Genomic DNA, 15,000 nt, shown 5'->3' on the forward strand with positions numbered 1-15,000 from the left:
GAAAACTCAATTCATGACCTAATGTTAAAACAGAACCTTCTTAAGTATCACTAAGTTATTATGAAGTACTTAAGTATAAAACATTAACAAAATTAAATCTAAAATGTAAAAAATAAAAAAAGTGAAAAGCAAAAAAATCGAAACTAAATTGAAAGGATTAATTGAAAATAAAAATTTAAAAATATAATAACCCTGGCATGTGTGCTTGTGTGTATATATGTGTGTTTCTGTTTATTCTAATGAGTGTCAATGACCACATTTGCATGCACTTAAGAAAATGGTTTAGTTTTTTGTGGTTTAGGGTTTTTTTTGCTGTAAGTGCCATTCTAAAGCACCATGTAAACAAGAATGCCAATTTCCTTACGACAAAGCAGTTCAACACATCCAGGTTTCTTCAGGAGAACGCGGCTTGTGTGGTCATGTAAACACATAAGCAGTGTTTGGACTGGTGTTTAACGAGTGTGCATGTGCTTAAACAGACAAGATAAAAGACGTCATGGAGCCCATGTCAACACAGCAAAAATAATTCAACGTTTCTGTGACTACAGTGGGAAAAGCACATACACTATAAACTATACCCATTTATACACACCAGTGTAAAACATCGATGGTCCCTCACGTTCGCAAATATGTGCTCTACATTGGGGGAATCCTGGAGTTTGAAGTAAGAGAGAAACCTCACTATTGCATCGTAATTCTGCTGCAGGTCATGATAAAAAGTTATGAAAACAAACACAGCAACAACTCTGGAATATCTGGAAATAAAGTGAAGCAACAGGGAATAGTGAAGTTATTACATTGCTGTGGAAAAAGCTGCTTACTGACTGAGCCACTTTTACAGGAGTACACAGCTTATACGGTGCATATAAACCAAAACGCTGCTTTCTTGCAATAAGCCGCTTTCTGGTGTCCATGTAAACATAGTCAGTAATGTATTGCCAGTCTGCAGAATCTGGTTGGCTGACAAACATGATAGATGGCAGTATGTCTTGTAAACTGATTTGGAATCAGGCAAAGCTCGACTAAAACCCCCAGCGATCTGCATCAACCACTGAAGCGCACTGTTTACTCTGTTGCACCTCACTTTGGTATTCGCTGTCATTTTTGACAGAAAAGGTCAAAGAAGGGTCATATGTGTAACCCTTGTTGTTGTTGTTTTTTTTTTATGATGACGATTTATTTGTCCCTGAAGTAAGAACAATAAAATTACGCATTTCTTTTGGGATTTTGTGTTATTTTGGTCTTATTTACATGTACATTTTTGAATGTTAGCATTCATTTGCATATACAATTAAGCAAAAAAAAACAAAAAAAAAAAAAATTCAGAACCTATACTTCTATAGGTTGAAACGAAGAAAATATGAGTATGTGACATAAATTGGAGGCGGACTGCTACCATCTGGTGAACAAAATATAAATAAAATGACTTGAAAATCATGTCATTCCAGTAACAGCAAGTAGATGGCAGTAGCCACCTACTGTGTAGTCTGACGGCTTGTTGTAACCTAATTTCATGTTATCACAAGATATGCATTTGGATATATATTTAGACATTATCAAACTAGTATGTCAAAGTTTAGCATTTTAAAAATGGATTTGAAGTGTCAGTGTTTGCAGTTAATATCATTATGCTTGCAATCAAACCTGACCATGGTGTTACAAAGCGAAGACACGGAATAAGCATTTTTTCATCAATAATTTATTTCAAACATAAAATGTAATAAAGTAAATGCATAATAATGTCAAAAAATGAACACCAAGAAACAGAAATTAACTGCAAATTTGAGAAAATTCAATTAGAGTACAAAACAGAAGAATCAGAGTAAACATTTTGCAATTTCAAACATTATATAGTAAAAATGCATTTTGTAAATGTGTATGTGTGTGTGTATACGTGTGTATGTGTTTGTTTTCTGCATTCTGAGTGTGTCATCATCTCATCCCTTCATTTCTGTGTATATGTTTAGCGTTGTGACTAATTGATTGGTTTTGTTGACAAATGTAAAAAAAATAAATAATAATTATGTGTTATACTCATACCAGTTTGTGTGTGTGTAAGTGTGTTTGTGAGTAAGTGAGTGGGTGTGAATGTTTTGCACTGAGGATGTTTTAGAGTCTCACCCTGTGACCAAATACCATAGGAGGGTTAAACCGTTTATGACCTTACACCGATAAAAGAATGCAATTTAAGGCTTTTACATGAACTTACTGGTGACGGCTTATTAAGCATAAATCGTATAAGAGTGTGCTTGTAAATATGCTTGATGCTGCCAATTAGATTTTAATGTATTACAAATACAATGAGTCGAGTTTAAAATAATCAAGGTATGCTTTCCAGACTGTTTATTTACATTTTATATAAAAACTAAAAAAATAAAACTTTACTTTTATATTACACTTAGAGGCATGTTAAAACAAGAAGAAAACAGCTATTTTTAAAACACATTTAATAAATTGCCAATAAAAATTATGTGCACAGAAATTTGTGATACTTTGTCAGTGACAAAATATATTCTCACTTAACATTTGGCAGATATCAGGCTGTCATACATAAGAGGAATACCATAAGCACTTCACCGCATTTGTGTATTAAACATCACCATGAGAATGAGAAGGGCCTCGAAATTAACGAGTTTAAACAGGAGGAGCAGAGCAAGATCAAACCACTCATCCTGAGGGATGAAGAAAACTAAAGCCTATGACACATAAAAGAACGCAATGAGCTAAGCCATACACAAACACATGTGAAGGGGCAATAAGCAGGGATATAAAGCCCTTATCAGCGCATTCAGGTTCTAATTAGTAGCTTAGAAAAAGTGAAATGCATCAAAGACTCTCGTTTGACAACAGTTGTGGGTGGAGAGCAGAAGGCGAACGATCAATGAAAAGTACAGCACAAACAGAGGCATCAGAGAAAGAGAAATCCAGGGCTGTCAGACAAAAAAAAAAAACCGGCTATGCTGGCGGATACGCGCTCTTGTTGGAATTTGTTGCGGTAATGGCATACTCGGCTCACTAATGCAAATGAAATATTGACATTCTCTAGACAGCCACTTCATTGCATTCCTCTTATGATGCTCCAGTTTATTTTGTGGACAAGCGTATTGATCTGGAGAGAAATATTATACATTGATTTGTGATTTGAAAGTTAGAAATACTGAGTGCAATAATATATTATTTTCTTGGCTGAAGAAAAGGGCCCATACTTTTGATTCAGAGCATAAAATTAATACTTTTATAATAAAGAAATATGAAACGCTTATGACGTCTAAAATGTGTTGAATTACACAGTGTAAATTTGTATTTTATTTTTTTTGTTCCTGTGTAGTAAGTGTTATTTCCTAATTGCTTATGCCTCAAAAGTATAGAAAATGGCTATTATTCCCCACAAACTTTGCTTTCGTGACCAGGACTGATATTTTGAAATGTACCTACTTTCTAGAACATTCCAGACAGATTCAGTGCTGAGTAAACTTGGAGTAACTTCTAGAACTTTCCAGTAATATAAATAGTAGTATAAATACAGGGGCCTTAAGCCCACCAGTTCAGTTTAGTTCCAGCTGCCTAAGTGGATACATATCAAGACCTTGCTGGACGCCTTGAAGTATGATGGGTACGGCTAGGAGGTCATAGGAGACTTCAGAATGGTTGCATTCCTGATGAGTCTCCAAGGTGGTTTCCCTGCTATCTTTGCCTTTGGGACAGCAGGGACACCAAGTCGCACTACCACAGGCGGGACTGGCCACAGCAGACCGAGTTCTCTGTGGGGAGGAACAACGTCAAGTGGGAGTCACTGGTGGACCCCCGGAAGGTGCTGATGCCACCACTGCACATCAAATTGGGCCTTATGAAACAATTTGTCAGAGCTCTTGATAAGGAGTCGGCAGCCTTCAAGTACCTTCAAGACTTCTTCCCTAAGCTGTCTGAGGCAAAGGTCAAAGCCGGTGTCTTCGTCAGACCACAGATAAAGAAGATCCTGGAGTGCAATGAATTCCCCAAGAAGCTCTCTAGTAAGGAGAAAGCGGCTTGGAACAGCTTTGGTCGCAGTGGTTCGGGGCTTCCTAGGCAATCACAAGGCCGAAAAACTATGTGGAGCTGGTTGAGACTCTGGTGAAGAACTACAGCACAATGAGCTGTAGGATGACCCTCAGAGTCCATATCCTTGATGCTCATCTTGATAAATTCAAGGAGAACGTGGGAGCGTACTCGTCGAAGCAAGGCGAACGCTTCCACCACGTTTGGGGGCTGATTCGTTTAAATGATTTACAGTATAATCGTAAATCTTGAAAAACTACATGTTTCTAAATCTTTTGTAGTCATTTTTGTATTACTTTAGTATAAATACATGTTAATTTGGATTCACATGTTGTTGTTTTTTCTGACTTTATGTGAACGAAAAGACACAAATTTGCCCGTTTTCTCATTGGAAATAGGTACATTTCAAAATATCACAGTCCTGGTCACAAAAGCAAAGTTTGTGGGGAATAATAGCCATTTTCTATACTTTTGAGGCATAAGCAAATAGGAAACAACACTTACTACCCAGGAACAAAAATTGTGTAACATTACTGTTTTCATTCAGCAACAAGATTTTCTCAAAAAAAATTGATCATAGAGAACCCAGAGTTTATCAATATTGGCACATAAATTATACATTTTATAGAATGTATATATAAAATGTATACATAAAAAGCATTTGAAAAGCACCCAAAAAAAAAAAAAAAAATGAAGGCCTTGTAAAAAGTTTCTTATTCAGTTGAAATGTGACCTATAAAACATGCAAACAGCAATTTGACTGACCTTACCGTTTTATATATATATATATATATATATATATATATATATATATATACATACATACATACATACATACAGGTGCATCTCAATAAATTAAAATGTCGTGGAAAAGTTCATTTCAGTAATTCAACTCAAATTGTGAAACTCGTGTATTAAATAAATTCAATGCACACAGACTGAAGTAGTTTAAGTCTTTGGTTCTTTTAATTGTGATGATTTTGGCTCACATTTAACAAAAACCCACCAATTCACTATCTCAAAAAAATTAGAATATGGTGACATGCCAATCAGCTAATCAACTCAAAACACCTGCAAAGGTTTCCTGAGCCTTCAAAATGGTCTCTCAGTTTGCTTCACTAGGCTACACAATCATGGGGAAGACTGCTGATCTGACAGTTGTCCAGAAGACAATCATTGACACCCTTCACAAGGAGGGTAAGCCACAAACATTCATTGCCAAAGAAGCTGGCTGTTCACAGAGTGCTGTATCCAAGCATGTTAACAGAAAGTTGAGTGGAAGGAAAAAGTGTGGAAGAAAAAGATGCACAACCAACCAAGAGAACCGCAGCCTTATGAGGATTGTCAAGCAAAATGGATTCAAGAATTTGGGTGAACTTCACAAGGAATGGACTGAGGCTGGGGTCAAGGCATCAAGAGCCACCACACACAGACGTGTCAAGGAATTTGGCTACAGTTATCGTATTCCTCTTGTTAAGCCACTCCTGAACCACAGACAATGTCAGAGGCGTCTTACCTGGGCTAAGGAGAAGAAGAACTGGACTGTTGCCCAGTGGTCCAAAGTCCTCTTTTCAGATGAGAGCAAGTTTTGTATTTCATTTGGAAACCAAGGTCCTAGAGTCTGGAGGAAGGGTGGAGAAGCTCATAGCCCAAGTTGCTTGAATCCAGTGTTAAGTTTCCACAGTCTGTGATGATCTGGGTTGCAATGTCATCTGCTGGTGTTGGTCCATTGTGTTTTTTGAAAACCAAAGTCACTGCACCCGTTTACCAAGACCTTTTGGAGCACTTCATGCTTCCTTCTGCTGACCAGCTTTTTAAAGATGCAGATTTCATTTTCCAGCAGGATTTGGCACCTGCCCACACTGCCAAAAGCACCAAAAGTTGGTTAAATGACCATGGTGTTGCTGTGCTTGACTGGCCAGCAAACTCACCAGACCTGAGCCCCATAGAGAATCTATGGGGTATTGTCAAGAGGAAAATGAGAAACAAGAGACCAAAAAATGCAGATGAGCTGAAGGCCACTGTCAAAGAAACCTGGGCTTCCATACCACCTCAGCAGTGCCACAAACTGATCACCTCCATGCCACGCCGAATTGAGGCAGTAATTAAAGCAAAAGGAGCCCCTACCAAGTATTGAGTACATATACAGTAAATGAACATACTTTCCAGAAGGCCAACAATTCACTAAAAATGTTTTTTTTATTGGTCTTATGATGTATTCTAATTTTTTGAGATAGTGAATTGGTGGGTTTTTGTTAAATGTGAGCCAAAATCATCACAATTAAAAGAACCAAAGACTTAAACTATTTCAGTCTGTGTGCATTGAATTTATTTAATACACGAGTTTCACAATTTGAGTTGAATTACTGAAATAAATGAACTTTTCCACGACATTCTAATTTATTGAGATGCACCTGTATATATATATATATAACAAAAAAAAACAGCATCCATGTTGCAATAAGACACTACAAACTGCAATAAGAATCATCGCTCAGAGAAACTCAAAGCAGTTTGTTTAAAAAGCTCTTAAGGCACTTGAGTGATGTGTGTATTCACACTGTAGTGAGAACATGGTTATAATAATAAGGGCATGATTACCAGGTATTGCTGTGTGAATCATTTGTTAATAGCTGCATTGTGCTCTGTTTGAGTGCAAAGCCAGGCAAACAAACAACAAATGTGCTATCAATGAGTTATTAATAAAGCATCAAGACACACACACACACACACTTTTATAACCGGTCACTTTCAAGCCAGACAAATATTCATTGCTTATTCATTTGCAGTACAAACATTAACTTAACGTTATAAAAAAATAAATAAAAAAATATGCAATTCAATCAATGCATTAATAATTCAATGCAGTGTGTTTTTCAATACTCTCAATCTACTGCCTGAAATAAGCATGATTGCAATGTATTTGCTTTGTGTTGTAATTTAAAAGAGATCTCATTTCATTTGTTGAGTGGCAGGTCTTTGCAGTCACTTAAATAAACCCAGTCGTGGCTGATGTGTCACACACTTAAAATATACTAAAACAGGGATATGGGTGTTAAAATTCTCCCTCTATCTGTAAATCTAAAAGTTCTGTCAGCGAGTGAGGAATAAGTTGTTTTCTTTCCATCACTACAGAGAAACATATAACTTCTCCCCAGGTTCTCTCAGGACACAACAAACAAATGATGTTAACTGAAAATGTGAGAATATCGACTGGTTGTTTTCTTATTTATATATATATATATATATATATATATATATATATATATATATATATATATATATATATATATATATATACACACACACACACACACACACACACACACACACATATATATATATACACATACATACATATATATCGACTGGTTCTTTTCTTATATATATATACACATACACATACACACACATATACATACATATATACATATATATAGACTGTAAATACACTTGGTATCAGATGCCTTTACTCTGTCAAGAAAGGTGATGAAATATAATTTTAAAATAATAAAAATAAATCAAACAAAACACAAATAACTATGTAGTTTTGCTACAACATGATCACACAAGAAATTGACGTTATTTCCGAAAGTTTATGAAATCAACCCCATTCTGCAGAATTACTCACAAGTGCCTTACCCATCAACATTTTTACATTGATTTAAATGTGTTTACCTTTTCCTGTGGTGCTACTGATATCATGTCATGCAAGCAACTTCTGAGTCTGTTCCCGGAAATATTTGTGTTTGCATAAACGATGATAGAGTGATCACTTCATTTCTGGGAATGTGGAATTTAATGTTCAACAAACAATTATTTTTTTTGTTTTGTTTTTATATGTGAGTGTTTCCAATTGCCGGATTTTAAAGTAATAGTTTATGTTCAAATGTTTTTGCTCTTTTGGCCGAAAAAAGAAAATAGTATTGTTTTGCCATTTTCAGCCAAAAAAAATTGCTGGCCAAAATTTCGGTGCATCCCTAGTCATGGTTTATCTTTGTGATAAAAAAGAGCATAACAACGTCAAGAGACCTTACTTGACATCTTAATATTTTCATTGGCTAAAAGCAAATTAGAGTAACAATAGTATCACCTTCAGAGTTGAAGTACCTCAGCCGCTCTATCAGTTCAGCATAATGATTACATATGCAGTGGAGGTGGGGCTATTTAAATGTCACCGCACTGTGATGTCACAATGTAGCCAATTTCAAAACTAAATATTTTTGCAGAGTAGAAACAACAAAAGCCCTTTTCGAACTGGAGAGGTTTTGAGTTCTGAAACTTGCATTGTGTTGTTATAGTACAATGTCCTATTGTGTCACAATTTCAAGGGAAATATGATTCCTCATTACATGATCCCTTTAAATTCCAGCATATATTGTACATCTCAAATGCTATAACAAACCTGTTTAATCATATATCATCAGATTACCACTCAGTTCTCTAGTTTTCTGTATATATCTTTGAAAACTCCTATTGGTTAATGACTAATAGTCCAAAATGGGTTTGAATTTGGCAATCAGATTTCTGACCTGAAATGATCTGTTCAATAAAGAAAAAATAATGACTGTTAAAAACATGGTGAAAATCCAGTACACAAATGTTAGGGGTAATCTAGAGGTTAGACGTCATATCTAAGAACAAGAGAAGGAAAGATCTCCACAGATTCTGCAGTCAGCTAAAATGATCTAACCCTTTACTCTGCCATCACTCTCGCCCATCTCTCTTTCACTCTCACTTTAACCCTCCATCTCCCATCTAATCGAGGAGTTTAATGTGATTCATCCCAGGAATCACAGTTGGGTGTGCAGTGGACTATGGATTATCTCTGCCACATAAAACGGACGCTCCAGTGGATAAAACCTAGAATGCATTACTCGCAGGGAAAGAACACACACGGAAGAACAATTACAAACTTATCTGTACACACCCAGTGATATCAAAACTATAAACTATATACTGTATTGTAAGGAAATGGAGAGAGAATCATTTATAAATTATATGCAAGTCAACATGTGAGCCAAAAGTGTCATAGAAGCACCACAAATTATGTGGATGCTTCAGCAATTGCGCTTGTCATGTCACACTTGCTTTTTGGTGTCACTACTGGTTAGGTTTAGGTTTAAGGTTTAGGGTAGGGAGGTCTGTTTTGTTGATTTAGAACTCTACAGAGAATTAACCTTAAAAACCTCATCTGTTTGGGAGAAAATGTAACTCTCTGTTAGTGCCACACAGCAGACTTTTCACCTCAGAACTGCCACGATACGAGTAACGAAACCACGTAATATCATTTAGCAAAAATGCCGCAAGTCATGTAATTTTCACAAGATCAGGATGGTTTTAATAGTCTTTTCCTCTGTTTCACTGTTGCAGTGTGGAGCTGGACTTTAAACTGCAGGAAGATAAGCTCCAGCCACTGATGAAGAGACTGTGTCCCACAGACGAGTCCTCATTCCCCCCTCTGCCATATCCTCAGGAGAGCATTGGCTCCACGCCCAAACGCAAGTCCAAAGCCGAGGCCAAGAAACACGCACGATGGAAACTCTGGTTTCTGTGACAACAAACACACCTGGGACCCCTCTACAGGATTACACAGATCTGAACACAACTTTAGTATTCTTTCGTTCACGATTTTAAGATGGAAATAAACGACAGAATGCAACACTACAGGAGCATCGGTTCCACTACGTTGTTAGGATTCAAGAAATTCAAAATTTTTCCAAACAGATGTTTTTTTCCCAACTTTTAATATGGATGTATCCTGACTGATGAACTTGGTTTGAATTACACAGCTAGTATTAAAAATAAAATGTATGTATATTTAAAAGGAACAAAATGGAATTTGCTTCCGGAAAAAGGAATTATGACTAAGCCAATTCCCTCAAACGGAGCGTGAAATGATTTCAAGGTGAGACACATAATTGGATTAATAACAAATCTTGCTAGACAATATATATATATATATATATATATATATATTTTATGAAAGCTCATGCTTAAGATTTGGAAAATTAGGAGGATAAACAAAGGGACAATTTTGGAAGGACGAGCTTTGCATTCTGATCTTCTATTTTCCTCATGGACACAGACTCAGCATTTCAGCATTAAAATGAAGCACAACTCTTTAGATGCACTGGATAATATTTCTCACAGGACTTAATGGATATTTATGGATTTTAAAGGTAAAGATTCTATATGGAACGGAAAACTCATTAGCGATTATTTGCAGACAAAAATGGATTGGATGGAATTTATATGGAAATAATTATTATGAGCCTCTGTGAATTAATATAAACTTTAATATAATTATTATTACCAGAAAAAAAAAAGAAAAAAGTATAACTTATTTTTCTAGATTCGTAATAATCACGCATTTAAACATTTTTTTAGAAACACTATATACAAATTATATCTCACTTTAAGGTTTTTTGTATCCTATAATTGAAATTGTAGGATACATTTTCAGCTCTGTATCAGTTCATTTCCAATAATTTAATTTCAAACATTCTTTTAATAAAATTAATGGTACGAGTTTCTGCATAATCATGACACGAGTAAACGTATGGAAGGAAGTCATATCCAGGCCCTCATGGAATCTGTGAATGAAGAAACCGCAGCAGAATTTGGTTTTGTTTATTTGAAAATGTTGATTAGCAACAAATTGTACCATATTTAAATCAATTTCACAGATTTCCCCCAAAATCAGCACAGAAAAATCAGCAGATTCTGTCAAGTCCTGTTAAACCCTAGTCACCACTGACACCTGCACTCAAGTAAATCATGTTTCTCTTGTAAAAATGACCAGTAATCATCACAACAGCAAATAAGATATCAGCGAGCCATCTGTCTTAAAGATCAGAAAATTAATTAGACATTTAAATTAAAGACAAGCACACTGAAAGATAGAAGCAATATGGGTTATTGAAAACATGTCTGGGTCATATTTTTCAACAAAATAAAAAAACAAAACAATATATATATATATATATATATATATATATACACACACACACACACATACTGTATGTATATACACACATACTGTGTATATATATATATATATATATATATTTATTTATTTATGTATTATTATTATTTATTTTTTTTGTAATTTCTATAATGCTCAGTGGTGAATCTCATAAGACTCCCACTACTGAAATACAATTTTTTTTTGTTTTTTTTGTACTATAATACAATGCATTTCATTACAATTACAATAATGACAATAATCACAATTTGCTTAACTGTCATGAAAATAAAAAAAACTGAAAACAATTGTAAAGGTGCTAAATATAGGCTTATTTTTATTCAAGCAAAGCATCATTTTGTATTTCTTCATTGGATTTTGGGGGTTAAATATTACACAGACATGTTCTTCAGAGGTTTTGTGAGAGTCATTCAAATGGAACAAAACAGTGACACAAATATAGACTTTATTGAAAAAGAAGAATAAATTAATTTGAAGAGCGTGAAGACAGATAGAGAAACACTGTGATCTGTAAGAATCACGCAGCCACACGTCTACCAACGTTTTCTACAAGCACTGCAATCCTTCCATATCTCAATATATTTTCAGCTGGCACAAATAATAGTCTACAAGGACAAACACCTTGTCCTTTCTGAAAACATATGAAGTACTGAAAATCTGACACCTCTTTCTTTTTGAAAAATATGTGAAAATATATCTACAGCACTATAACAGGGCTACAATCATCTTAAACGATCCTAATTTCAGCTTCCAGAACAGTTTCACGTAAAGATATAGGATCAATGCAGTCAGGGAATGTCACAGCAGAACACTAAAACAGCATCCCAAATCAAAGATATGTGCCAAAGTCTTTAAAAAATAGTCCACTTGACTGATACACAGACTTGACTGAAAAAAAATACTACATGTCAACATTTCCACAGATTTCTCCCCAATTTCTGTTGGCTCTTTCAGACAGATAAACCCAGCACTCATTTCAACTTTCAAATAGCTCTACTGTAGCCTAAACAGATGACTAGGTGTTTTTGTTTGTTTTTTTTCCATAAAAAGTGCAATTGATTTATTATGTGCGATATTGTGTATTTTATAAAGTTTTTAAAACTATTTACTATACAAAATAAAACATGAAAAAATAAATAGGGTGGTTTCCTTATCTGAGTACTGTAAATGAGTACTGATTATTTCTGTTAGTCTGTCACTGTCACTTTTTCTGAAGATTAGGAAGTATTCAGAGGTTGTTTTTTTGTTTTTCTCCATTAGGCAATAAAAAATAAAATCAATTAAGAGTTTTAATCGTTAAAACAACCATATCCGAAATTAATAAAATTATGAATGAAAAATATGAATAAAAACATATCAAAATTTATATATATATATATTTATATATAAATATATATATATAATATATATATATATATATATATATATATATATATATATATATATATATATATATATATATATATACACACACACACACACACACACACACACACACAGATCAGCCACAACATTAAAACCACCTGCCTAATATTGTGTAGGTCCCCCTCGTGCCGCCAAAACAGCACCAACCTGCATCTCAGAACAGCATTCTGAGATGATATTCTTCTCACCACAATTGTACAGAGCGGTTATCTGAGTTACCGTAGACTTTGTCAGTTCAAACTAGTCTGGCCATTCTCTGTTGACCTCTCTCATCAACAAGGCATTTCCATCTGCAGAACTGCCATTCACTAGATGTTTTTTTGTTTTTTAGCACCATTCAGAGTAAATTCTAGAGACTGTTGTGTGTGAAAATCCCAGGAGATCAGCAGTTACAGAAATACTCAAACCAGCCCATCTGGCACCAACAATCATGCCACGGTCCAAATCACTGAGACCACATTCCCCCCATTCTGATGATTGATTTGAACATTAACTGAAGCCTTATGTGAATGATTTTATGCACTGCTGTCACACAATTGGCTGATTAGATAATCGTATGGATGATTGTTGGTGCCAGATGGGCTGGTTTGAGTATTTCTGTAACTGCAGATCTCCTGGGATTTTCACACACAACAGTCTCTAGAATTTACTCCGAATGGTGCCAAAAACAAAAAACATCCAGTGAGCGGCAGTTCTGTGGACGGAAACGCCTTGTTGATGAGAGAGGTCAACAGAGAATGGCCAGACTGGTTTGAACTGACAAAGTCTACAGTAACTCAGATAACCGCTCTGTACAATTGTGGTGAGAAGAATATAATCTCTGAATGCTGTTCTGAGATGCGGGTTGGTGCTGTTTTGGCAGCACGAGGGGGGACCTACTCAATATTAAGCAGATGGTTTTAATGCTGTGGCTGATCGGTATGTGTGTATGTGTATATATATATATATATAAAGAATACAAAGACTGTGTGCATAACATTTTATGAGGAAATGAATGAACTACTCATCTGTTGTAAACAAATTAGCATTGGTAACCGAACATTAATGAACTAGCCTGTAAACACTCACCCCAACTCCCACTTGTTGCAGCAACTTTTTGATTGGTGGATATTGCTTTGAGATTGTGGCTAGTGTAGTACTTTTTCAAGAATTTAGAAATATTATTATTATTATTATTATTCTTGAAGTTGAAATCACATTGACTTGTGACTTCAGCCCCGTTTCCACCTGGTATTAAGATGTGTTTCAGGTGATCTGATCACATGTGGTCAGCCCTAAATACAGGTCTAAACGGGGTCTTAAATGTTTTGTGATCGGATCACAAAAACCACAAACAAATGTGGTCAAAAATGCATGTGACCAGATTGCATTTGAGGTGTAAACAGTAACCTTTCCTGTATGTGTCCCGGCAGCAGTAAAGCACCACCCCTCCCCTGTCAATCAACCGCTGCGCTAAAACAAAAGTTTAAACTTTGATGTTTATAAGCAGCTTTGAAAGGAAATAACCATCCACCTGGAAAATGTAAAAAAGCAGATACATACACAATCATGATCTTCTTTAGTGTGTCTGATACATCAACACAGATCAGAAGCACGAACACCGGAAGCTCTTTTAATACAGGAAATACACTAAAATAACAGATAATTCTGCTTGACCAGTTGTGTTAGTGCTTAGATTAAATTTCAACCACATCTAGGTTTTTTTTATTTTTATTTTTTTTATTTCTTGGTCTTTTTTTTTTATTTGTTGTTCTTTAATATCATGTAGTAACACACTGACATAGTGATTGATATATATCATCATGAAACAGAGACCCTCCCCTTCAAATCCGAAAACAAGAGGTCAAAGGAGACTCATTTAACGACCAGGTGTAAACAGCCATGTGTCTCACCTGACCACATGTGACACGTTTCCACCTGGTATTACGATGCATCTCAGGTGATCCAATCACATGTGGTCTGGTGAGTACATCTGGTCACTTAAATGCATCTCCTATGGCCATTTGTGTTCGAATGCGATCTGGTCACATGCGTTTTTCACCACATTTGTATGTTTTTTTTTGTGATCTGATCACAAAACGTTTTTGACCCCATTTAAACCTGTATTTAGAGCTGACCACATGTGATTGGATCACCTGAAACACATCTTCATGGAAACGGGGTCCTAGTAGTTGTGCCTTGAAAGGTTTAAATGTAAATGTAAACGCTAAGGTGAAAATTAATGGTATAATTTACTTGCGGAACCCTAGTGTTGATGCTAATTGCTCTTGATGCTAATTGTTTGAGTCTGTCATTATGTGAGAAAAGAAGAGCAGCATTTGAAAGGAATGAATTCTGCCTTCCCACCCCCCACGATGATGCCCACCAGGATTAGACGGGATAAGAATAAAGTCAGTGATTGAGTAGTGAAAAAAAGCATGCAACCAGTGACTGTGATTCACTCTAGATGCAACAGAAAAATCATGGGATTGGTTTTGTAGAATCACTTAATATCACTATAAAGCCTGAACTAAGTGTCAACATGCATTACATTACATTTTACGAAACATACT

General features: G+C 35.4%; 2 protein-coding genes across 3 annotated transcripts in view; one reads left to right on the forward strand and one right to left on the reverse strand.

The window, feature by feature from the left end:
- LOC127423606 (inhibitory synaptic factor 2A-like) overlaps window positions 1–9,999 on the forward strand; it is a 45,146-nt gene extending 35,147 nt beyond the window's left edge. Inside the window, exon 4 of the mRNA XM_051668058.1 lies at window positions 9,409–9,999. Within this exon, the coding sequence (XP_051524018.1) occupies window positions 9,409–9,592 (184 nt within the window). The 3' untranslated portion in view covers window positions 9,593–9,999. The remainder of the gene's footprint in view (window positions 1–9,408) is intronic.
- The window catches only part of LOC127423600 (dedicator of cytokinesis protein 1-like), a 361,421-nt gene that overhangs the window by 174,031 nt on the left and 172,390 nt on the right, over window positions 1–15,000 (reverse strand). The window lies entirely within an intron of this gene.

Source organism: Myxocyprinus asiaticus, chromosome 32, assembly GCF_019703515.2.
Source record: "Myxocyprinus asiaticus isolate MX2 ecotype Aquarium Trade chromosome 32, UBuf_Myxa_2, whole genome shotgun sequence".
Classification (NCBI taxonomy): Eukaryota; Metazoa; Chordata; class Actinopteri; order Cypriniformes; family Catostomidae; genus Myxocyprinus; species Myxocyprinus asiaticus.